A 27,133-nucleotide genomic window follows, 5' to 3' on the forward strand; every position below is an offset into this window, starting at 1 on the left:
TTTATTTTATATGTCATGCCAACAAAATATTTAAAAAATTTCAACATATATATATATAATGCTTATGAAAAAAAAACACTAACATGAAGTACATGTGGATTGCTATACAAGCTACCATGTTTAAAAAATTAACAGTATTTCTATTAAAAAACAGCAATTCAATTCCTTTTAAATGGTTGATGGTCAAATATAACTTCTTCTTTTCTTAAAGTTAGAAGTAAAATTTAGCTATAAAAGAGCTAAATTGAAAAAAATATAAATGTTAACGACTAATTTTAACATTATACGGAAAATCTTTTTATTTAAGAAATAATAAATATTCTTATGAGAATATTTTTATTTTTTAATATTCTAATATAACATTTGAGCACAAGACACCAAAATATCGTGACTCTCAACTTTACTATTTTATAATTTGTTCTTTCATATATTCTTATAAATTTATTATTTGATATAGGTTAAAATGCAACTATATATCTCATTTATTTATTTATTTTTTTTAAAATATCAATTAAGTATATATCATCCTATCTTAAATTTTCTTGTGGAGCTGTATTATATATTTCAAAAGATAAATTTCCCAGTTATTACTCCCTGTAAACAGGCTATCTAGCCATCAATGCCCAAGGATATTGCGCAAGAGGTTTTAACAATCATCAATTCATTACAAATGCATGTGCATCATTTGAATTCCCCATTACATTCAACACAAAACAAAGGCAAACCGGCTCGAAATATAACATTTATGACAGTTGAAAGAAACAGATTATTACGGAACACCCAGATGATGAAAAAGAAGAAGATAGCGCTGATGTCAGATCCTGGAATCCATGGCCATGATGGTGCTGAGATTCATGGGGTGCATGTACTCATTGGATCCAGTCATTATTTGTTCCACAATCAATCTGTTAGCCTTCTCTGATGGATGGAATGGATCCCAAAATGCATAGAGAGCTCTGTTGGGACATAAATTTGACAGCTGAGTGCAGAGACCAAGTCCATTGTACGGTCCTTGTCCACAACAGGCTATCTGTGATGTTACGAATCCTGTTCCAACCATCACAAAGAGTCAGGTTAACTTAAAAAAGAAATAATAATGACGGGGGAATGTTGAGATTTGGGGAAGCTAGGAAAGTACCGAAGGCTCGAGGGTCACTAACGAAATCATTGTGCATTCTTTGAGTATTTGCACTAATGAAGACATCTTTGCCAATCTTCTTGTTCAGTCCATTTAACATCTCAACAAGTTGTGGATTGTACAAAGATGCAGCGCGTTGTAGTTCTTCGGAGCATCCGCCATTGGTGCCCCGCATTGCCAGTTCTGCCGGGACACAACCCATTGGTCCAGTCCCCGTCACTAGAACCCTTCGGGCTCCCAGCTTGTATAGCCTCTGCATGAATAATGATGAACAAAATGGGGTTCACAAACTACAAATAAAACACGTGCATGGTGCAAGCTAAATGCTGTTTCTCCTTCACATGTTTACGAACTAACATTGTCCATGTCTTTAAAATATTCCCGACATTCTTGTGAGTGCCAGTGCATAGTAGGTAAAAGAAGTCGAAAGAGTTAATATACCATCAAAAGTCTTCGATATTCCGAAATTAGAAACTTGACATAATCAGGTAATTTGTATTGGCGAGATCTTGCAGAGTAAGGCACCAAGTAGTAGTTGTTGACGAAGTCATTACCACCTACTGTGATGAGTACGAGTGCTTGGTTTACAAGTTTATGAGCTTGCCTTGATCCTACTTGACCCGACAATCTTCGCTTGTATTCTTGAAACAACTCAAGCTGTCTATACATTCTTAGTATGTTTACCTGTAATATCAACATTTTGGGTTAAAATGTTACAACGCTGGCAGTGTTGATGAAGTATGATGAGGTTGCTTAGCTGCTGACTGACTTACAAATTGAACACCAGTATCATTAAGGATTCCCACACCAGCTGAGGCGAAGTTGGCACCAATAAGCAGCTTTTTCCCATTGAACTCTGGGCTCAAACATGGCAATGGGGATTCTGATAACCCAATTTTCTGACCTGCAGGCAAGCATTGATGTAGCATATATTTATGTTGTCTGCGGAGACAAGATAACAACATTAAAGAAACAAAAAGAGAATAACTTGACTAGAAACTTAACCAATCAAGTCTGGGATGTTAAGGCCATTAGAGAAGCGCCCGGTAGGTCTTCGAGTCGGATAATCGATTCCGTAAGGCGGTGCATCTGCACGGGCAGTTGTTGTAAGGTAGTTGTTGTTGCCACTATCAACAAGTGAATCACCAAAAATAAAGAATGCACGAGCGTCAGCTAAGGAAGCAATGCTCCCAAAGGCCAACAGGAAAAGCAAAACCATCAAAAAATGGGTAAATGTTGATGAAGAAGCCATTAGCATTATCACAAGAAAACCAAAGAAGAGTTTTCTATGTGAATAGGAAAACTCATGGGGGGAGGGGGGTTCGCTTTATAGAGCTGGAACTTCAGCCACCATTGAATTAAAGAGAAGCTAGAAGGCAAGAAAAGCGAGCTGTTTTTGGTAGTTGTATATACTATTTGCAGCAACTTTTGCTATTGCTTTTTGAATCACCGCCAAGAGATATGAAGATGGAATGGCACCTTTTCCAGGAGAATTTATTGCTAGTGTTGCATTTTACATGACAATGATCTGTCCCGCCTGGCAACTGCTTCTGGGTCACACAGGACTAGCTATAGGTTAGATATGAGTTTATAAGATACTTGAGCCTTGGCATTGCATTTAATCATAACAATACCATTCAAAGTCATCGTTTTAACCATTAACACTTTCCAGATAAACAGAGAGGATGAAAGGTTTAAATCTTGAAACAAGTGATACCGTTTTCTTACAATGAAGCTTTCTATACTTTTGATCTTGTACAAGAAGAAACATCAGTATGATTGAGGAAATGGGTTGGCTTAATTTCTTTCTAAAAGCCTGCTTTTCTTCTCATTGTAATGATTGGAACACAAATTGGGAAACATAGTTGTTCAAACTACATTAGTAACCTTGACTTGACAGCTTTAAATTTTGTTTTTATTGCAAACAACTGATTATAGCATTAGGGAAGATCTGGAAGTCCCATCAAATGAGCTAACATATCGGCACCATGAATTGGCTTACTTGTAGGTGTGAGTTAGAAGGGATGCATTTATGTATATTTTTGGAGTAATTCCTAGATGATCCTTAACAAGGATGCTCTTAATTTTTGGAGGGAAATTTCTCATGTGAAACAACTTCATGTCAATTATAAAAACATCACACATATATGGCAATTATGATGATATGAATTTATAACATAAAATTAATTTGTTATTAAGCTTTAATTTTATAGATGATAAATTGATAATATATAAACTGTCATGGTTGTAAATTAATCATCACAAAATATTTTCTTCCATTAGGATTTGAAAGGATAATTTTAAAATTTTTTATAAAAATAAAATATATTCTTATAAAAAAATTTCACTATAAAAGCATCAACCATAGTTATGAAGTGCATCATTTTATTAAATTAATTCTCTATAACAACATATTGTAAAAAAATATTACGTAAAATTATAATTATTTTATATAAACAAGCATGTTAATTATAATTTATTAAAAAAAGATCTTATTTCAATAAAATGTTTAAATTTCATATGAAAAACCCTATTAACCATATTTTATTAAATGAAATAATATTCAATGAGGGAAATTAAATATATCAATTCAATAAATTGTTAAATTTCTTAATTAAATATTATACTACAAATTTGGAACATTATAAGCTCATAAGTTGATTACTTCAATTTAATAACTAATGACAAATTAATTAATTTAATTGGTCACTCACGTAAAAGAATGTAAAATAAAATACGCATAAAAGCAACAATGCATGCATATGCTATACGCCATTTAATTTTGTTGGTTTGATTTTCACTTTTTTTTTTAAATTTAATTCTTACTTCCTTCTTTTGATGAAATTCATAATATGAATTTTATAATAAGTTTACAACAATTCTCTCTCTATAATAGTTATAACCGCCTTTCTATAACAAATAAAACCTTAACAAATAGTGTTATTATAAAAAGAGTTAACTGTATTAACTTTAATTACTACATAACTATACAATAAATACATGAATATATACAAATATAACAACTATCTTCTCACCTTCCTTGTGTAATCCTAAAAAAACAAAACCTCAACTTTTACAATTAATTAATGGGTAATGTATAGTAGATTATTTTGAAGATGAGATCTTAGTAAAGTTTTTGGCCAAATTCTTACGAATTGATGATAAAAGCTCACGGTTTGGAGGCCTTTCTCCAAAGCTTCTCTTAGCCGATTATAGTGAAGTTTTCTCCGGTAAACTATCCCATTAAATATCTCTAAATAGATGTGGTTCTTATTTTAGTTATTTTAATTTTTTATTAATTTAATCACAACAAAATTAATTAAATTTGTCATTTTATCATTAAATGGTAATAAAATACTGATTATATATTTTTTTGTTAATTATTCTAAAATTAGGATAAACTATTTGTTAGTTACTCTAAATAGGCATTTCTATTTTAGTTATCTAAAATAATATGTGAAAATACACAATTAATCTTTCTGTTATCATTTAATGGTAAAGTGACCAATTTAATAATTTCTTTTTTAAAGTAAAAAAATTAATATTTTTTAAAATGATGAAAATAAAAACAATGATGGAGTAGTTTACCCAGATTCTCTTTCCGTTACTTTTTACAATTGCTGCCAAAATCAATTCATTCCCTTCACCCCCTTCATTCCGTGCTTTACCATGCAAAAGTTGGAAAACAATGACACCTAACCCACTCACTTTACACTAAATCTTACGCACGTAATTTGTACGGTTGATCCTGGATTTTATTATTTGTTTATCTAAAATTATAGAATAAATCTTTAAACATAAAAGTAAAGAATTTAACTTTCTTATTTTTTAAAATTAAAAATCCGTTTTTAAATTATATATAACCACATAATAATTTAATTAAAAATTTTGAAAGCAGAATTCATTAATAAGGGGCAAAGTAGAAAGGTAAACCATAACACTATGGGTGGGTTTGGATGGTCGGTGTGTTTACCTGCGGTTAGTGTAAAAACAGCGGTGGCGGTGAGACTAGATATTGTAGTGTGAGACAAAAAGTAAGTTAAACGCATAGCACCGCACCTAATCGCCTATCCAAACCCCCCTAAAAGACCCTAATCCTAAGTCATAGGCTTATCTCATATTCCCAATCTTATGTCCCTCAACTTTATTGGTATTTGACAGGGAACAATCCAAATCTAAAATAAATTGAAGAAAATGGGGAGAGTCATCCCACGTTTGACAAACTGCATAGAATAATATCACCTGAGCAAGTTGATGGACTACTTTATTGATTGTACACTGTGTCCAGTAGGACAAATGCTGAAAATACCAACTCAACGAACCACAATCCTAAAGGATCACATCTAGTTTTGATGAAATAAAAGCCCTGATAACAATTTGGTAGTCAGATTGAATTGTTACATAATGCTTCATTTTAAGCCCAGAGAGCATTTCATGAAGCTTCCATTATGGTCCTGCACAATTGCAGGGAACGATGAAGCGCCATGTGAATGAAAGTCAACGGCATCTATGTTACACTTAACCCAGCATCTACTCGGCCCAAATCCACTGATTACGACTTGAAGGACGCACAGCAGAAAGCTGCTGAACACAACCATAAACAACTTGAGCTTCTGACTAATCCTACAGTCGCTGATCAGCAACAATTATAACCCAGAAATTTTTGGTAGAACTATTCGTCGACAAAATAAAATGCAAGAAAGCTGCAATAGAAGAAAAGTATATTATCATGATCGTTCCACTCTTTTATCCCTTAATGGTTTAATTCCCATTTTAATCCCCCTTTTTTTATCAGATGGTCAAATTCTACCTCAAGTCCCTCCCATTTCTTCTCAACTTCATTACATCATTGCTTACAAGTTAGTAATATTATTTCTATCACCATTAATCCCTTCTAAGTGTTTACTTTATTTCCACAATCATTATTCAAATATTCATTATCCTTTCTCTTGAGAGATTTGCGACACCAAAATTTCTAGGGCGTTATAGTGTTTTAACTAGGAAAAAAACTAGTAGCTTTCTTAAGTGAGAAGTTGATTGATGCACGCTAAAAATGGCCAACTTATGATAAGGAGTTTTATTTAGTTATAAGAGCTTCAAAACTTTAAGAGCATCAACTTATCAGTTAAGAGTTTGTTCTCTATACCGATCATCAGACTTCAAGAAATTTAGAGGCCAAAGGAGAATTAGCTAGGATATACATGACAAATTGATCACTTTTTTATAGAAATTTCCTTATCAACTTTGGCATAAATAAAAAGTAGATAATATAATACCTAATGCTTTGAGCCAAAGAGTGGAATTGATGACAACACTTAATGTAACACCCCAAACTCGGCCTAGATGTTATGGCCGAATCCGGAGATGTCACAAATAATGGGTTTTGAAATCGATCTCTACACATTAACACCACTCTAGTTTTAAAACTCCTACTTGCCTTTATCTATTGTCAAAATGTTTATTCAATTACTTAATTAGTCTTAAATCGTGTTTAATAGAGCTTACAAAAACGTTGTATTTCAAGAAACTAGTTTGTATTCTTAGAAAAATATCTTTATAGAGTTTACTAACCCGAATAGATTGTCTCAACAGGCTTAGTACAGTAATCTCACTAGAAGTGCTCTCAATAGAAACCCCAGGTTTTTAGATACAGTGCTAGCTACATAGAAGTGAGTGGAACCTATGTCTATCAAAGCAGTATAAGGCACATCAAATATAAGGAACGTACCGGTGATGACATCAAGAGCATCCCTATCCTTTCGGCGTTGTGTAACATAAACCACTGCAGGCTGCATTGCCTCAATCTGACTAGCACCTTTGCCCGGTGCCCTTTGCCCACGACCCATACCATTACCAACCCTAGCCTGACCATAGTCCCTAGGTGGCTGCTGAATTGCCCTCGTAGGCTGCGTAGAACCTGGTCCCGAAGCTTGCATCTGATCAACCCTTTGTGGACACTCTCGAATACGGTGCTCTAATGACCCATACCTCAGACAAGCCCCTATCCTCCTCCAACACTCGCCCGGATGACGCTTATCACAATCACCGCACAGCTGAATCCTAATAGGAGCAACAGGAGTCCCTAATCTAACTAGCCCATCAGATCTGACCTTTTTCTTAGGCCTCTAAACAAAACTAGAAGGCTCCGAATCCTCTTATTCTTATCCCTCTCACGATCCCTATTCTGGTGCTCCAGCGCTTAACATTCTCGGCGATCTTCGCCTTCTCAACCAGAATCATAAACTCTCACTCCCTCTCTAGAGCAATCAACACCCTCAGATTATCCCTTAAGCCATCCTCAAATCGGACGCACCTCTCATATTCAGTCACCACCATGCCTCGAGCGTAGCGGCTCAGCCTCAAAAACTCGGCCTCATACTCGACCACAGATCTACCGCCTTGCGTGAGATTCATGAACTCACGCCTATGAGCATCCACATAGCTCGCTCCCACATGCTTGCTTTGAAAGGTAGTCTTAAAGAAATCCCGACTTAGATGATTAGGCTGAGTACCCGCCTCAACTGTCAACCACCACTAATAAGCCTCATCGTGAAACAAAAAGACTGCACCCTTTAGTTTCTGCTCAAGAGTACAGTCTAAATCATTCATGGTCCTCTCGGTGGCCTCCAATCAATACTTGGCCACGTTAGGGGCTACTCCAGTGACACCCCTAAACAACCCAGCACCATTGGACTGGCGTCGTTTAGTTACCGACCCTCGACCTTCAGCTCTACAATGGGGTCTAGTGACCCTCTCTAAGATCCTCAGCATTGCTTGGGACAGTGTGTCATCCCGAGTCGAGCGACTCTAAAACTCAGTCTCAGTAGTAGACGAAACTAGTGTCTTACTCATATCCAAGTTCAGCATACTGCCCAGAGAGGAAGACTCAGCTCGAGCCCCCTACAGCCTCTACCACGGCCTCGAATACCACGCTCGCGAGTTCTACGAGCACTCATTATATATTTTGAGTTTTCTCTACATTAAAAATTGTGTGCATCAATTTCAGTATTTATTGACAGATGTTTTATGCATAAATTATCAGAAGTTCAGAATTGTTTTCAGAGGTTTCAGTATCTAGCTAACTCAGTACAGTTTCAGAAGGTATTAACTACAGTGTTTCAGAGTAATCCTAACTAAGTTTCAGAAATACTTATAGGATCAACGCTGGAGACTTAGTGTACCACATACTTTCTCAGTTGTTCAAATTATTTAAGAACCAATTCTTTTTGAAACACAATTTTGAAGCCCAAAATTTACAGTTGAGTTTTGCAAGTTGACTCTGATACCACTAAATGTAACACCCTAAACCCGGCCTAAACGTTATGGCCGAATTCGGAGATGTTACAAAGAACGGGTTTTGATATCAATCTCTACACGTTAACACCATTCTAGTTTTAAAACTCTTATTTGCCTTTATCCATTGTCAAAATGTTTATTCAATTACTTAATTAGTCTTAAATTGTGTTTAATAGCGGAAGCTTACGAAAACGTTTTATTTTAAGAAATTAGTTCGTATTCTTAGAAAAACCTTTGCTTTAGTAGAAACCATAGTTTTTAGATATCAGTTGCAAATTAAATACTAAAACGAAAATCCAAATCCAAAAGAAATCCAGCCAAAAAGTTCGGAGAGTCCAATTGTTACAAAAATCCAGAAATAATCTTTAAAATAAAACCATAATCATAACCAGTTTATGAACTCGTGGTCACTGAGAGGCTCCGTCACACCAATCCGCCTAAGTCTATGGATTACCTGACAAAACAAACTACAGATTTGAGTTTACGAAAACTCAGTGTGTAACCCAACAAAATTAAGCATGCAAACATACAGAATTATATGCATAGTCAAATACAGAGACAAATTCAAATTCAGATAACAGATTCAATTTCAGATATACAGAATCCTACCCCCATACTCTATACACCAACTCCCTCTATCCTATCACGCCATGTGGGGTTAAAAACACTCACCTATCCTTACACATCACATTATGCCATTAAGACACATAACACAGTATATGCAGTCGAGCTGCCAGAATAAAGACGATCAACGCCGAGCAAAATGCTTCCTCCTCATATACAAACCCCACCCTAATAACAGATATAGAAAATTAGATACATATATAACAAATTACACATGCTCAACATGCTTATATACAAATAACAGTTATACGTATGGCAGTACAGTCAGGCATACATACAACATCCTACTCAAATTAATCTATCAGAACATCGCAGCATATGAATAGGGGTTTAATAGCCCTTACCGACCCTACAGTAGGTCCATAGTCAATCGGAGCGACCCGTGCGACCTTAGGGAAATTTTCAGTAGTATGGGCCCACATGCCCGTGTGGCTTGCCGGTGTGGGCCTACACGCCCAGATTACCCTTGCCCATGTGGCCTACACAGCTTGGCCCAAAATCCACACACCCGCGTGACATGCCTGTGTAGGCCCATACGCCTAATTTGGCCTGGCCCGTGTGGCCTACACGGCTACACTCAAGCCACCACACGCCTGTGTTTTGTGCACGACCAAGTTTTCGTCTACCACACGGCCGTGTCTTGTACATGGCCTTCCACATGAGTGACCACATACCCATATGGCGTTGACAAATTTGTTTTTTGGCTTATACTGAAACTTCATTTTTTGCGTTTCAGGTACACACATGTTACGATTTCAGTGTGAAAACACCCTCGAGCCATTCAACACCTAAAATTACCAATAAACCATCGAATTAGTCACTTAAATCAATACTAAAATCGAAACCAAGGCTCTATTCATTCCATTAAACAACCAAATCCCTTACCTTATAACGAACATCGGTGATTTCGCATAACTACAGTACCAATGAAAAGTCCCCAGCCCTTTGATCTATTCTTAAGTAATAAGATACACATCATTAACATAACCGAAACATCCAAAAATTGCACAAAACTTTCAGAGCACTTACCAACACCACCTGAGTAGAAGATACAGAACCTAAAGTAAAGATCGACAATAGTTTGAACGGAAAAGAAAGGTAACAAGAAGAGAAAAAAACTGAAAATGCCACGAAGAGGAAGAATAATTGACGTCCAAATTTTTGAGAGGGAGAGAGAAACGAAAATTTTGAAAAAAACAAAAACAAAAACTGATAACAACAATATCTCAACCCTCACTAACATCTCAATCTTAACTACCTCAAAATTCAAATTCCATTGAAACTCTTCCAGATAACCGAGCAAAAATAACTCTTATGCTTGTGTGGGGATTCGAACACAAAACCTTCAACACACCAATTCCCTTACCACCTGAACTAGTAGGCTTATTCTGATATAAATTTACAGACATTTGAATATAAGCCCACTGAAGAAAGGTAAGGCTCAGATAAAAAATAACAAAGTTAACAAATTTGGGACTTGAACCCAAGACTTCTCACACACACCCAGAACACTCAACCACTGAAGTAGATACATATTTGTGTCAAAATTCACAGAAGCAAAAATATATAGGTCAGGGCGTTACACTTAAAGCTTAAGATTATTGGCTTTGATTACTTGAAAGACAATTATAAGGCGAATGAGAATCTTGGAGGAATTTGAGAAAAGTGTAAGTGTAAGCAAGCCACTGACTGTCTCTACATTTATGAAGGCTTTCTTATGAAAGAGAATAGGCTTTGCCTTCTGTGAACCTCTTTGTTTGAGAAGGTTATTAGGGATTTACATGGTGGAAGATTAGATTGGCCTTAACTAAAGTGAAATATTGGTAAATTAGTAAGATGATGCTATCCATGCTAAATTGCAAAAGTAGAAACTCTAAATACCAGCCCTTAAACTCTTTTTCCAGTTTCTGATCATATTTAGGAGGATTTGATTGGACTTTGTGCTTGAATTTCCATGAACAAAATGGGGGCATGGATTTAGTCTTTGTTGTGGTTGATTGATTCTTGAAAACAACTCATTTTATCCATTGTAAAAGGATTATAAATGCCTCTAATGTCACTAGGCTATTGTTTAAGGAGATTGTTGCTTAGACACAGTCCTTAAGTCAATCACCTTTGATTGGGATGCCAGATTTTTTAACCATTTCTAGCTTTCCCTTTGGAGATTTTTTTGACTCACTAGTGAGGTTGGGCAGCATTACCTCGCCGCAATTAACTGGACAAACTAAAGTTTTCAACCAAACTTTAGTCAATCTTATTTGCATCGTTTGTGGAGACAAGCCTAAACAATGAGATTTTGCCTTATCTTAAGATTAGTTTGTCTATAACAATGTCGTTCATAGTGCTACAAGTGGATCACCACTTTCTATTGTTTATGTGAAGTGCTCTCTGCATGCTTTGGATTTGATCAAGCTCTCACAGGTTCTAGGATCAAGTGTAGTTGCTACTCATGATGTGTTGTGAACTAACTAAAAATTTGATTAAAGATATTGTTCTCACGAAAACTAAAAGTACTAGTAATTACTGACTTTCTATTATTTAACCTATAAATTCGAGTGATTGATCAAAAATTAAAATTAACTAAAGAACACGACAAGAACAAATTAAGAAAATAATCAAATAAATAACCAAGAAGCGAAATAATACCCAGGAAAGAATTCACTTAGATTTCATCTATCATTATCATGCAATTTCTTTACTTAGTATTTTGATCCGTAGAAATTCCTAAATTATGTTAATATCTCTTTCGAGAATAGGAGCAGCTAACTCTAGGTTGATTTTAATTAAAACCCTTATTATCACATTAATTCGATCTATTGACTCCCTTATTAGATTTGACTCTAGTCCTACAGATTTATGTTGTCCTATTTATAGGATTGTATGCAACTCCACATAATTATGCTAGATTTACTCTTAAACATGGTCTATTCCTCCTCTGATTTAGGCACATCAAACATAGACCAATAGTTTAGAAATATTAGACCAAGAATTAAGCACACATAATTGAGAACAAGATCTAAGTCTTTATTGCGTAAAACAAAAATCAAATGACAGAATACATCATAAGGATTATTTCCCTAGGTATTTAGAAAATTAGTTCATGCTTAAAAATAAAAACATCCCAAAGACAGTATAACCGAACAAAATAAAGAAACTCATGATAATCTCTTGAGAAATCAACTGAGAATCTTCAATCTTGATGGAAATCTATTTCAAAATTGGCTTCAATGGTGTTTTCCAGATTGTTTTCTTAAATATTATATGGCGGCTTTCTCCTATCTTCTTATTTTTACCATATATATATATCTTAAAAGGTCTAAAAAATCTAAAAATCTTGTTTTTTTTTGTTCGGAGTGCCAATTCGTGAAACTGACACAACCTGCCGCGTGACTGTGTGAGCCGTGTGGAAGGGGTCAACCTCCGATTTTTTGATTTTTGCTTGTTTTTCGCTCCTTGTGCTCCCAAATGCTCTCCTAAGTATAAAAACATGAATCTAAAGTATTAGAAGCATAAAATTCACAATTAACATCGAATAATCACTCAAAAACACATTAAGAACGTAGTTAATATATGTTACTTTTAGCACATATTAACTTACATAGCCAAGCAAGTGTAAGATATTCAAGCGGAGGTCAAGCTAAAACTTGAAGACCTATGCTAGGTCCAAACTTTGCAAATTTTCAATTAAGGTGATGAAGTTATGATATTCATGCGCAAACAAAGATTTTCGACTAGGACTTACAATAAGTTTAAGTTGAAAAAGTATGGGCCTTATCTCATTAGGTAGAAAATCAATGACAACGCTTATGCGGTCAACTTGCCAAACACCATGAAAATTTTCAGAACTTGTAACATTGCTAATCTTTCTCTTTATTACTCATATAATGGAACATTAGATCCAGAATATGAAGTTAACTTGGGGACGATTTATTTATTTATTTATTTATTTATCAATATGTTAGTTTGTTGTTCTCTAGATAAAGTTATCATTATTTTTAGATAATTTATTTATTTATTTATTATATAAATATTCAAATTATTTAGTTTATTACTTTATCACCTTTTTAAAGTACTTGGAGGACTAGGTGGTGGATAGATTCTGTAAGAGATAAAAAAATTTGATTGAATTGTTCATCGATCAAAACCAATTTTGGTCCATAGACCGAAAATCGGATGGACTAGTAAAAAATCGGTCGAATCAATTTTTGTTTTGGGGGCTGAATTTTCTGGCCCAAATTGAAAAAAAAAGCTAAAAGCCCAATTGATTTTTTAAAGTTAAAACTGACCCCCAAAAAAGTCAAAAGTTGGATTAGGTAGGAGTATGAGTTAGTTCTCTATTGCTATTGCGGTTAAAAAATGCTTTTAGAAAAAATAAAATGTTTTGAGAAGTGTTGTGAAAAAATATATTTTGTTAATTTAAAGTGTTCTCTATTGTTGTAAAAAGTATTGTGAGAAGTTAAAATGTTCCTTTTAGACATTATGTTAAGAACTAAAAAAATAAGTTAAATGATATTTAAAGAATTTAATATACTAATACATAACATATAAAATTTGAAGAAATTAATATGAATTATTTGGAAAGTTTAATTTAAAACATATAATTATATTAAAGAAAATTAAGATTTTTTTATTACTTTAAATACTCATTCCTTTTTTTTATAGAATAATTTATATACATGCTCATTGCAAAATGCTAAGGTAAAATTTGAAAATATTTGATTGCTATGAATTCATTTAATTGTAAAAAAAATATTATGTGATAATTAATTAAAAGGTAAATTATATAATCTGTTTTGGGTCGCTCAACTTTTAAAAATTTTAATTTAGGCACTAATGTTTGAATTTGTTCATGTTCTGGTCACCCGTTGTTAAGTTGATAACGGAAAACCTTTTTCTAATGGGTAGAACAATACATTTAGTCCTCAATACTTACATATTTTATCAATTTGATCCTAATTCAAAATAATTTTGTAACCTCCCCAACTCGGCCTAGACGTTAATCCTAAATTCAGGAGATTAAATCGGCCACAGAAATGCCCTAGTACGTTAGCAGTTTTACAAAACAGTCAAATTTAATCATTTGTTTTATCTTATAAGAAAACTTAATTAATTTTCGTTTTATTCTTTACACAAAATTTACTTAAATTCTTGTAGTAGAAAAAGTGATATCTAATTTAGTTTTAATAAAAACCGGAGTTCATGCATAATTATTTTATATCCATATTTTAATTTCCTAAAATTAAATTAAATGTCATGTGTGCTATATAAAAAAACCCAAATCCCAAGTCCTATGCCACAATTTAATAATAAAACAATGCAATACCTGAATCAGTAATAATGCATATTATAAACCTAAAATACTTTAATTAAATAATGACTAAAAAAAGGTTCTAAGCCAAGACCTTTCGTATGACGTGTCCGCGTCTTAACTTGGTGGGTTATTTGTAAAGATGAAAATAAAAAGGGAGTGAGCTATGAAGCCCAGTGTAACACCCCATGCTCGGCCTGGTAGCCAAGCTAAATATCAAGGTGCCACGCCATCGTCTCATGTCAAATACAACAAGTAAAAGCTCATTCTCAACAAACCATCTTCCATTTTAACATTTGTACAGGTTTAGAGTCTATCTTAAGCTTTAGTTATCGTCGTTACATGCTAACATACATCAAATAGCCTTAAAATAATAATTAAACATGCATATAGTGTGTTTTAGCAAAATCTCAAAACATCAACATAGGTATCGATACTAAAGACATGGTATCGATATTTTGCTCAAGAGGTATCGATACCGCTTGGAAAATCGATACCAAAATTGCTTACTATTTTTCACTTTAAAACCCAAACCTCGAAAATTATCGGTACCCCTACCAAAATATCGATATTTCTTCCCCGAGTATTGGAACTTGAGATAAGGTATCGATACCAAAACTCTATTCTGTTTTCCTGCACGTTTGAAAATAAAGATATATCATTTTTAAAACATGAATATTGATACCTCTGCATCAGACCCGAAAAATACAACAACATTAAGCATATAAGTCATTCTAACTCGTACCAGTTCAACATGATGATCATCAAATAAACACCAAAATGACCATAATAATAGTTTCAAACATCAAAAGCAAATTCGAGCAACAATCAACATATTACGAAACAAATCCCAAAATCCTAAAAGCAATCAAATCATAGAGACAACTCAAAATATCATATCCAATACTAGCACAAAGACTACCACATTACCTTATTCCCAAAACATAACAAAATAATAAACACCTACTAATAACGAAAATGGACTTGCTTGGATCAACCTTCGGAACCACACCGCTCACACTAGTACACAACTAACCTACAAAGTTTAAAAAGGGAGTGTGTGAGCTTAACAAGCTCAGTGAATGCTCAGAGTAACCACAATGTACACACAATATCAAAAGTCATTCAAGAGCATACTACAACACATTCACAACCATATTTCATTCGAGTCAGAATTACATGTTCATGCTTCATTAATTCATTTAACAATAATTCGTTAAGACTAAAACAACATATACATGTTTTAATAACTTACAAATTTAACTTATATATTCATAGACATTCACAAATTATATGAAAACAACCTAATCCACAATTATATACGCAATTTACTATGAGGACATACTAACGTTTTCATGTAACTTAAATCAACTCCTTTAACATATTATTCACAATTAAAAGTATATGTCTCTTATCGTATTATCATAACGTATAAGATCATATTTAAACAATAAATTGACACTTTAGTCTATGAAACATAAACTGAGCTTTATCATCACTCATTGGATACACGAATATCCAATACACCAATTGACTCATAGAGTCGAACATATCCCAAAAGTGGAGCATAAAGCTAGCACTCTCTAACATACCAAACATGTCTCGTTGAATGGAGCTTAGCTCATATCCCTTATCTCTTCAACATGTCTTGGGGCCTCAGCGCCTATATCACATAACACATATATGTGAGTACTCACAATCTAATGGTATGCCAACTATATCCAATAGTCTCATAAGGTTACAAGGCCAAAATATCCACATCATAATTACATATTTTTAATTACTGATTTAATGCACATCATCTTTGTTCATTTTCTTCAATTTACATCACAAACTTGTACACAATGAATGCTTATTAAATTCACATTTAATTGTACTTAAACTGCTACAATAATGCTCATTGAGCCATCATATACCAGACAGCAAATAAGTGCATTAAAATCAGTTTATCATATACAAAAACCTGCTACATTAGCATCATATTCCGCAATGCAACTGTAACACCCCAATCCCGTATCCGTCGCTGGAATAGATAAAGGGGCATTACCAGTCTTGAAACTCATATCAGAACAGTAAAATTTTTTTTTTGAACATTCCTTTAGATAAGTACTAGAGACAGTCAAGGACATTCCTTTACATAACTACCTTATGATTTAGTTCAAATCAAGCTCACATATAAACTTGGAGTACATACCTGTTTAACCTTTCGCGTTGAATATATTTATATGCAATTCTTATTACGAAGTCTTATAGCTCTAACCTCTACTCGGATTATCGGCGAGACCTTTAGCTCAGACGAAATCTCCACATGAAGTTATCAGGTCTTACCCGGACAAAATCTCCACACGTAGTCATCGGGTCTTACCCGGACATAATCTCCACACGTAGTCATCGGGTCTTACCCAGACATAATCTCCACACGTAGTCATCGGGTCTTACCCAGAATATATTTCCAAGTTTCATGTACATTTAATCACATGTTACAACATTCACATCGACTGTCATATTTGTAATTCATTGGCCTCATCCAAAAATCTAATAATACACACCTTTCACCGTTTGTCATTTGGCCACAATATATATATATACACATCTCGTACATATCTCACATTAGCCATTTGGCTTTACCACATATCCATCTCATACACGTTTCGCATTAGCCATTCGGCCTTACCACATATATTCATGTTCACGTTCATCACATTGGCCATTCGGCCTTATCTCATATATGCATGTTCACATTCATCACATTGGCCATCCGGCCTTATCACACATACGCACGTTCACATTCATCACATTGGCCATTCGGCCTTATCACACATACGCATGTTCACATTCATCACATTGGCCATTCGGCCTTATCACACATATATATATACAAGTTCACATTCATCACATTGGCCATTCGGCCTTATCACACATACGCATGTTCACATTCATCAGATTGGCCATTCGGCCTTATCACACATATATATACGGGTTCACATTCATCACATTGGCCATTCGGCCTTATCACACATACGCATGTTCACATCCATCACATAAAATCCTAAATCAAAATATAAATTTTCATGTATTCACATCACAATTATCCAAATATACTTCACATACCACATATACTTTCACGTATACACACTGTCTTGGTTGAATCTACATCTATCATTTTCCAATATCACAATTTAGAATTCACGTATGGGTTTAATCAATAGCTTATGAGCAACTAAAACAAGTTTATCAAGGTTTACAACATAATCTCAAATTCAGCACAAGCTATTTTTCCTGAGCAATAGTCACTAAATTATTTATAACTGGAGCTACAAAACTCCAAATCACTTTCCGTTAATTTTTCCTGAATATAGACTCGTATATATTCCATCCATAAAATTTCCAGAATTTTAGGTTTGTCCAATCAATACCAGATTTTTCTTAAAGTTTCCCCTGTTTCACTGTTTGACTAATCTGACCACTCTTCACTACGAATCAAATTTCTCATTTTACAGAATTCAAAATGTGTTGTATTTGATTTCATTTGAAACTAGACTCATTAAGGAGTCTAAGCATATAAATTTTATCTTATAACCATTTTTGTACAATTTATAATGATTTTCTAAAAACCGAACAGGGGATTTCGGAGTCATTCTGACACTGTCTCACACAACTTTAAATATCTCTTTATAGGAAATTTCTTTGCTCACAAGGTCTCTTTTATAAGAAACTAGACTAATTAAGCCTTGATTACATATTTTATACAGCCTATAATTCCACACCAACAATTTATAGTGATTTTCTAAAATCACGTTACTGCTGCTGTCCAAAGCAAATTATTACAATTTGCTCTTAAATTTCCAAGTCCAAACACTTATGAACTTACCATTTGAGTTTAAGACATATCATGGCCACATCATATCTTATTAAATCAACTCATTATGTCCTATTATGATTGAATTTACTCAACGTTTAATCACTTAAAACTTACCTCGGATGTTGTCGAACGATTTCGGCGGCTATTCGATCACTTTTTCCTTTCCTTTATCCAACTTTGGTCCTCTAAGCTCTTGAGCTAATTCAAACAAATTTAACTTATTAAAGTCTCATTATGCTAGCTTATGGCCGAATATGACAATGAATTTGATAGGTCATATGGCCACCTTTAGCTCAAATACAAAATGGTCATACGCATTTTTAATCACATTAAGCAATTTAGTACAATTAATCAATCATTTCCTCATGTGCACCTTTATGACCAAATACACACATCATTAACCTAATATCAATTAACTAAGCACTTAACAAATTCTCCTTGAGCCGATTGTCTAAGTCAAGATAGGATCATCATTATGCTTACCTATAGCCGAATGTACAAAATCAATCTATGCATTCATTCGTGTGGCCGAACATGCATGTCTATGTTGAGGCCGATTGCATACTTAATACATTCTACAAGTATGGTCACTTGTATTGACCAAATACCATTTTGTTTCAAGTTCAAAACTTGGCTAATACACATATATGCACTATTAAAACATCCTCTCCATTCCATCAATTCAACACATGCATTACTCATTAATATACAAAATTATATTCGGCTTTAGCACACCTCTTGCTGGTCGAATTTTTTTCTCCATCTAGCAACATTTTATGTACTATGCCGAACCAAAAAGATCAAACATCTAGCTTAATCATTTCCAAAACACTTAACCAGCCTTTGACCAAGACTTTAAACAAAGTCTATGTTCGGCTATCACACATATGGGCATTATTAGTTCAAAGTTTTAACAAGATTAATTTCTTTGATCTTAACCTAAATGACAACCCCCATTGTTCATCTAGATTTAGCATGAAACAAACACCAACCAAGAAAACAACACCCATGGCCGAGTATCATCTTCATCACATAGCAAGATTTAAACCATAGGCTAGGTAGAACTCAAACTAACATAAAAAATATGCATGAATCTCATAGAACAACATCAAACTTACCTTAACCTAGCTACAAGCATGGCCGAATCTCTTCAACATTTCCTCCTCCTAAACACCAACCAACCGAACATGAAGCAAGAAAATCCTCTTCTTCTTCCTTCCTCCTTAGAATTTTCGGCCAAAAGAAATGTTAAAGGATGGACACTTTTTTTTCTTTGTTTTCATCACTCACGACAATGGGGGGGACAATCACACACATCCTTTCTTTTCTTTTTTTGTTTCTCATCCTACTAACACTAATATTTTATTGCCCATGCCCTTTATTTTATTAATCCTTACATAATGCACTACCCCAACATGTTTATGACATGTTTTTAGCCATAACATCTTGTCCACCCATGCTCTTTATTTTATTAATCCTTACATAATGCACTACCCCAACATGTTTATGACATGTTTTTAGCCATAACATCTTGTCCACCCATGCTCATGGCCGGCCACTACATATTAGGGGGGGAAAATTGACATGCAAGTCCTCCCTTTTGATTACATGCACTATTAGGTCCTTGTAGATTAGCCTATCACATTTCAAAAATGTCACCCATAAGTCCTTTTGACTAAATTCACATGCAATTTACTAAATCGAAGCCTAAAACTTTCACACATTCATATTCACATATTTTAGACAATAATTATCATATTCAAATAATTTGGTGACTCAGTTTAGCGGTCCCGAAACCGCTTCCCGACTAGGGTCACTTTAGGGGTGTCACAACTCTTCCCCCCTTTAGGGATTTTCGTCCCCGAAAATTTCTACCGATGCATAGTTTAGGATAACGTCCTCTTATTGAATTATATTCATATAAACATTAGCTCATCGATAGCAATTGTAATTCATTATTGATTTCTCATCGATCTATAAAATCATTTTCTTATCTTAAAACAAATACATAAACATTTCTACAAGTATGCACATATATCTCATTTTCTTGATTTCATAAGCAATAATCACTTAATTTAATTCACAAATGCATTTCAAACACATATTAAGCACATATTAACATGTATAATTCACATCATCAACCCACATATTTGTAACCCACATTTTCATTCATGTATAAGCTGTAACCTAACCGAAAGTACACATATACTCAAACATCCCAATAAATATCCTTTATAACTTTATCATATCTGAATATTCAACTTAACTCATTTCCAAAAGAAAAGTCAACTTCCACGTACCTGAACATTTAGTTCATTTAGCACATTCAATCATAGTTAACGTTACCCGTATACAGTCGAATAGGCATAAAGCCTAATATAATACACTGGCATGAGATTTATTCTAGCGCATAACTCGTATATCCAAAATTATCAACATTCGTCAAAAATTCTTTCAAACTTTCGAATGTCGAAACTTAATCAAAATAATTTCTTGAACAAGATTAACAAAATAGTGTCCATTCAGCAATAGCACATATAACTTCATATACCGAGAATCTCATAGACTAAATCCATAACACATTTTCAACTAAGCACTTAAGTGCACATATAACATAAATCTATTCCTTAACAACATATCCACCATTTTTTTTTCATGTATCCACTTATAACAAAATTACAGCCGAAACAATAATCAATCGTCAATTTATATCTATTAATCCCCAATTCAAACTCAAATACCGAATATCATTATCTAATTAAAATTCAACATCTAACTTCAATTCTACTTCTTAAGATTTGTCAATTTAAAGAGCGTCGTACTTGTCTGAGTATGTCACTTACTTAAAGCCATAGTCCAACCATGGTCTTACATATTATCACATATCGAGTTGATGCCATGTCCTAGACATGGTCTTACACAACATCTCAAATCAATACCTTCATCCCAGACGAGGTCTTACATGAATCTCATTTCACACACTTAGTGCCCACTGATCGATCTCGCACACATAGTGCTTGGTTGAAGAACTCGCACACACAGTGCCTCAATTACCGATTTCGCACACATAGTGCTCGGTTAAAAGAATTTGCACACACAGTGCCTCTAATCATTCGCACACATAATGCCCATATTCATTCGTTATTACACATTGAAATGACTTAACTAAGTCTATAAAACATCATATATGTACACTTTTAAACATATCATCTCATTTAAATTTGAATTCGTATAGTAATGAACACTTAAACTTTGCTCAAATTACCGGCACGAAGCCTACTAGGCACGAAGGCCCGAATACACGTCACCAGCATGATTGCTCTTCGGGACCTAGCCCGGATATAACATCAGCACGAATGCTCTTCGGGGTTTGCACGGATATATCACTAGCACGAATGCTCTTCGGAACTTAGCCCGGATACATCACTAGCATGAATGCTCCTCGGGACTTAGCCCAGATATATCACTAGCACGAATGCTCCTCGGGACTTAGCCCGGATATATCACTAGCACGAATGCTCCTCGGGACTTAGCCCGGATATATCACTAGTACGAATGCTCCTCGGGACTTAGCCCGGATATACCACTAGCACGAATGCTCCTCGGGACTTAGCCCGGATACATCACTAGCACGAATGCTCTTCGGGACTTAGCCCGGATATATCACTCTCAATTCTCATGTACATATACACATATAGCAATACACATTAGTATATCATTTACATTACTTGAATACAAACACAACATGCTTATCGACCATTCAACTTCCAGTTCCATAGCCACATACAAAAATCACATTTATAGTCATAACACTCTTTCAAAATTGCATCACTTATACCCTTATAATTCAATCCAAATCGAAATTCAAATATGAGTACATGATACGTACCTGATCAACTTAATAATTTAGGCATATCTAAGTGAAGTTATATCGCAAATTCTCATAGTTAGAAGCTTGCTACAGCTCGATCGGGATCAAGATTCATTACAATACAGCAAACACATTTCAATAGCCAAAAATCATCACACTATCATTTTATCACTTTATGGCATGTATAAATAGACTCACGCGTGCTACGTTAGTCTTAGAATTGACTAAACCGTAGCTCTGATACCAATAAAATGTAACACCCCAATCCTGTATCCGTCGCCGGAATAGATAAAGGGGCATTACCAGTCTTGAAACTCATATCAGAACAGTAAATTTTTTTTTTGAACATTCCTTTAGATAAGTACTAGAGACAGTCAGGGATACAATTTAAACTTCTATAAGTACACATTCAAAAGATGCCATTTTCGCATGGCTTATATACATTAACCAAAATATCCTCTCACTACTAGTCTATTCTATACATGCCATAAATAATCCAAAACGTAGCAGTACCAAACAATGGGTAGTGATAGTGTGACTAGTTGCTGATGATCCCCGAGCCTGTAGCTTCGCAATGAGATCTATAAAATAGAGAAAACAAAGTAAACGGAGTAAGCATTACAATGCTTAGTAAGTTTTAAGTAGTGACAACAGATAACAATCAAATTATAACATAGTTGTTCATATTTTTATTTCACTCTTCCTTCGGGCATACCATCCCTTTACCGAATATGCACATCTCATCATATACAATAGGCAGATAAACTTTCACATAAAAGTGAGCTCATGTGACATAGATATATTGTATGATCTCACATATCCTCTCACACTGATCCGAAGTCACATAATCATAGGAATAGTCTCATAGATTGCTCTCATATGCATCACATAACTACCTTATGATTTAGTTCAAATCAAGCTCACATATAAACTTGGAGTACATACCTGTTTAACCTTTCGCGTTGAATATATTTATATGCAATTATTATTACGAAGTCTTATAGCTCTAACCTCTACTCGGATTATCGGCGAGACCTTTAGCTTAGACGAAATCTCCACATGAAGTTATCGGGTCTTACCCGGACAAAATCTCCACACGTAGTCATCGGGTCTTACCCGGACATAATCTCCACACGTAGTCATCGGGTCTTACCCGGACATAATCTTCACATGTAGTCATCGGGTCTTACTCGGAATATATTTCCAAGTTTCATGTACATTTAATCACATGTTACAACATTCACATCGACTGTCATATTTGTAATTCATTTGCCTCATCCAAAAATCTAATAATACACACCTTTCACCGTTTGTCATTTGGCCACAATATATATATACACATCTCGTACATATCTCACATTAGCCATTTGGCTTTACCACATATCCATCTCATACACGTTTCGCATTAGCCATTCGGCCTTACCACATATATTCATGTTCACATTCATCACATTGGCCATTTGGCCTTATCTCATATATGCATGTTCACATTCATCACATTGGCCATCCGGCCTTATCACACATACGCATGTTCACATTCATCACATTGGCCATTCGGCCTTATCACACATACGCATGTTCACATTCATCACATTGGCCATTCGGCCTTATCACGCATATATATATACAGGTTCACATTCATCACATTGGCCATTCGGCCTTATCACACATACGCATGTTCACATTCATCACATTGGCCATTCGGCCTTATCACACATACGCATGTTCACATCCATCACATAAAATCCTAAATCAAAATATAAATTTTCATGTATTCACATCACAATTATCCAAATATACTTCACATACCACATATACTTTCACGTATACACACTGTCTTGGCTGAATCTACGTCTATCATTTCCAATATCACAATTTAGAATTCACGTATGGGTTTAATCAATAGCTTATGAGCAACTAAAACAAGTTTATCAAGGTTTACAACATAATCTCAAATTCAGCACAAGCTGTTTTTCCTGAGCAATAGTCACTAAATTATTTATAACTGGAGCTACAAAACTCCAAATCACTTTCCGTTAATTTTTCCTGAATATAGACTCGTATATCTTCCATCCATAAAATTTCCAGAATTTTAGGTTTGTCCAATCAATACCAGATTTTTCTTAAAGTTTCCCCTGTTTCACTGTTTGACTAATCTGACCACTCTTCACTACGAATCAAATTTCTCATTTTACAGAATTCAAAATGTGTTGTATTTGATTTCATTTGAAACTAGACTCATTAAGGAGTCTAAGCATATAAATTTTATCTTATAACCATTTTTTTACAATTTATAATGATTTTCTAAAAACCGAACAGGGGATTTCGGAGTCATTCTGACACCGTCTCACACAACTTTAAATATCTCTTTATAGGAAATTTCTTTGCTCACAAGGTCTCTTTTATAAGAAACTAGACTAATTAAGCCTTGATTACATATTTTATGCAGCCTATAATTCCACACCAACAATTTATAGTGATTTTCTAAAATCACGTTACTGCTGCTGTCCAAAGCAAATTATTACAATTTGCTCTTAAATTTCCAAGTCCAAACACTTATGAACTTACCATTTGAGTTTAAGACATATCATGGCCACATCATATCTTATTAAATCAACTCATTATGTCCTATTATGATTGAATTTACTCAACGTTTAATCACTTAAAACTTACCTCGGATGTTGTCGAACGATTTCGGCGGCTATTCGATCACTTTTTCTTTTCCTTTATCCAACTTTGGTCCTCTAAGCTCTTGAGCTAATTCAAACAAATTTAACTTATTAAAGTCTCATTATGCTAGCTTATGGCCGAATATGACAATGAATTTGATAGGTCATATGGCCACCTTTAGCTCAAATACAAAATGGTCATACGCATTTTTAATCACGTTAAGCAATTTAGTACAATTAATCAAACATTTCCTCATGTGCACCTTTATGACCAAATACACACATCATTAACCTAATATCAATTAACTAAGCACTTAACAAATTCTCCTTGAGCCGATTGTCTAAGTCAAGATAGGATCATCATTATGCTTACCTATAGCCGAATGTACAACATCAATCTATGCATTCATTCGTGTGGCCGAACATGCATGTCTATGTTGAGGCCGATTGCATACTTAATACATTCTACAAGTATGGTCACTTGTATTGACCAAATACCATTTTGTTTCAAGTTCAAAACTTGGCTAATACACATATATGCACTATTAAAACATCCTCTCCATTCCATCAATTCAACACATGCATTACTCATTAATATACAAAATTATATTCGGCCTTAGCACACCTCTTGCTGGTCGAATTTTTTTCTCCATCTAGCAACATTTTATGTACTATGCCGAACCAAAAAGATCAAACACCTAGCTTAATCATTTCCAAAACACTTAACCGGCCTTTGACCAAGACTTTAAACAAAGTCTATGTTCGGCTATCACACATATGGGCATTATTAGTTCAAAGTTTTAACAAGATTAATTTCTTTGATCTTAACCTAAATGACAACCCCCATTGTTCATCTAGATTTAGCATGAAACAAACACCAACCAAGAAAACAACACCCATGGCCGAGTATCATCTTCATCACATAGCAAGATTTAAACCATAGGCTAGGTAGAACTCAAACTAACATAAAAAATATGCATGAATCTCATGGAACAACATCAAACTTACCTTAACCTAGCTACAAGCATGGCCGAATCTCTTCAACATTTCCTCCTCCTAAACACCAACCAACCGAACATGAAGCAAGAAAATCCTCTTCTTCTTCCTTCCTCCTTAGAATTTTCGGCCAAAAGAAATGTTAAAGGATGGACACTTTTTTTCTTTGTTTTCATCACTCACGGCAATGGGGGGGACAATCACACACATCCTCTCTTTTCTTTTTTGTTTCTCATCCTACTAACACTAATATTTTATTGCCCATGCCCTTTATTTTATTAATCCTTACATAATGCACTACCCCAACATGTTTATGACATGTTTTTAGCCATAACATCTTGTCCACCCATGCTCTTTATTTTATTAATCCTTACATAATGCACTACCCCAACATGTTTATGACATGTTTTTAGCCATAACATCTTGTCCACCCATGCTCATGGCTGGCCACTACATATTAGGGGGGAAAATTGACATGCAAGTCCTCCCTTTTGATTACATGCACTATTAGGTCCTTGTAGATTAGCCTATCACATTTCAAAAATGTCACCCATAAGTCCTTTTGACTAAATTCACATGCAATTTACTAAATCGAAGCCTAAAACTTTCACACATTCATATTCACATATTTTAGACAATAATTATCATATTCAAATAATTTGGTGACTCAGTTTAGCGGTCCCGAAACCGCTTCCCGACTAGGGTCACTTTAGGGGTGTCACAGCAACACATACATACTCATCAGCTTTTGCACACTTTCACTGCACATCTTTATATTTTTAACACAACATCATTACTATCATTCAACATATTTAATATACCCACAATACAATAAAATTCACAATATTTAATCATAATAATAAATTCATAGTTATTCACATATTCAGATAATTTGCCAAAAATAAAATAAGGAAAATAAAAAGCTTACACTCGAAACTTAGGATAGAGGTTTAGGCTATTCCTAAGCTTTCAATCAACACTACAAATCATGTGTACAAGTAGCAATTCCAAACACTCACCAATTATGCTTTCGCTGAAAAGCCAAAAGCTTAAACTAACTTTTCCTTGCCTTTCGCCTTGCTCGAAGAAGGTTCCAACGGTTCCGATGTGACAACCCTAATTTGACCCTAGTCAGAAAGTGGTTTCGGGACCACAAAACCGAGTCATAAAAATAATTGACCGTTATATTCTATGTTTATTATATGTCTAAATGCATGTGTGAAAGTTTCATGCTTTGATTTTGTCATTTGTATGTGAAATTTATAAGATAGGACTCATGTGATAAGACTTAAAAATGTGATAGGTAAATTTTAAAGTACCAAATAATGCATGAACTATTGACATGGGGGACTTGCATGTCAAATAGACC

General features: G+C 34.5%; 1 protein-coding gene across 1 annotated transcript; it reads right to left on the reverse strand.

Moving 5' to 3' along the window:
* Positions 1-644: 644 nt before the first annotated feature.
* LOC107892123 (GDSL esterase/lipase At5g18430) lies at positions 645-2,694 on the reverse strand. Its single transcript, XM_016817123.2, has 5 exons — positions 2,144-2,694; positions 1,912-2,042; positions 1,580-1,822; positions 1,139-1,391; positions 645-1,047 (listed from the first exon to the last, which is right to left on the reverse strand). The coding sequence occupies exons 1-5, from the start codon at positions 2,394-2,396 to the stop codon at positions 815-817; spliced, it is 1,113 nt and encodes a 370-aa protein (XP_016672612.1). The 5' UTR covers positions 2,397-2,694; the 3' UTR covers positions 645-814.
* Between the last annotated feature and the right edge of the window lie 24,439 nt (positions 2,695-27,133).

Source organism: Gossypium hirsutum, chromosome A11 (genome assembly GCF_007990345.1).
Source record: "Gossypium hirsutum isolate 1008001.06 chromosome A11, Gossypium_hirsutum_v2.1, whole genome shotgun sequence".
Lineage (NCBI taxonomy): Eukaryota > Viridiplantae > Streptophyta > Magnoliopsida > Malvales > Malvaceae > Gossypium > Gossypium hirsutum.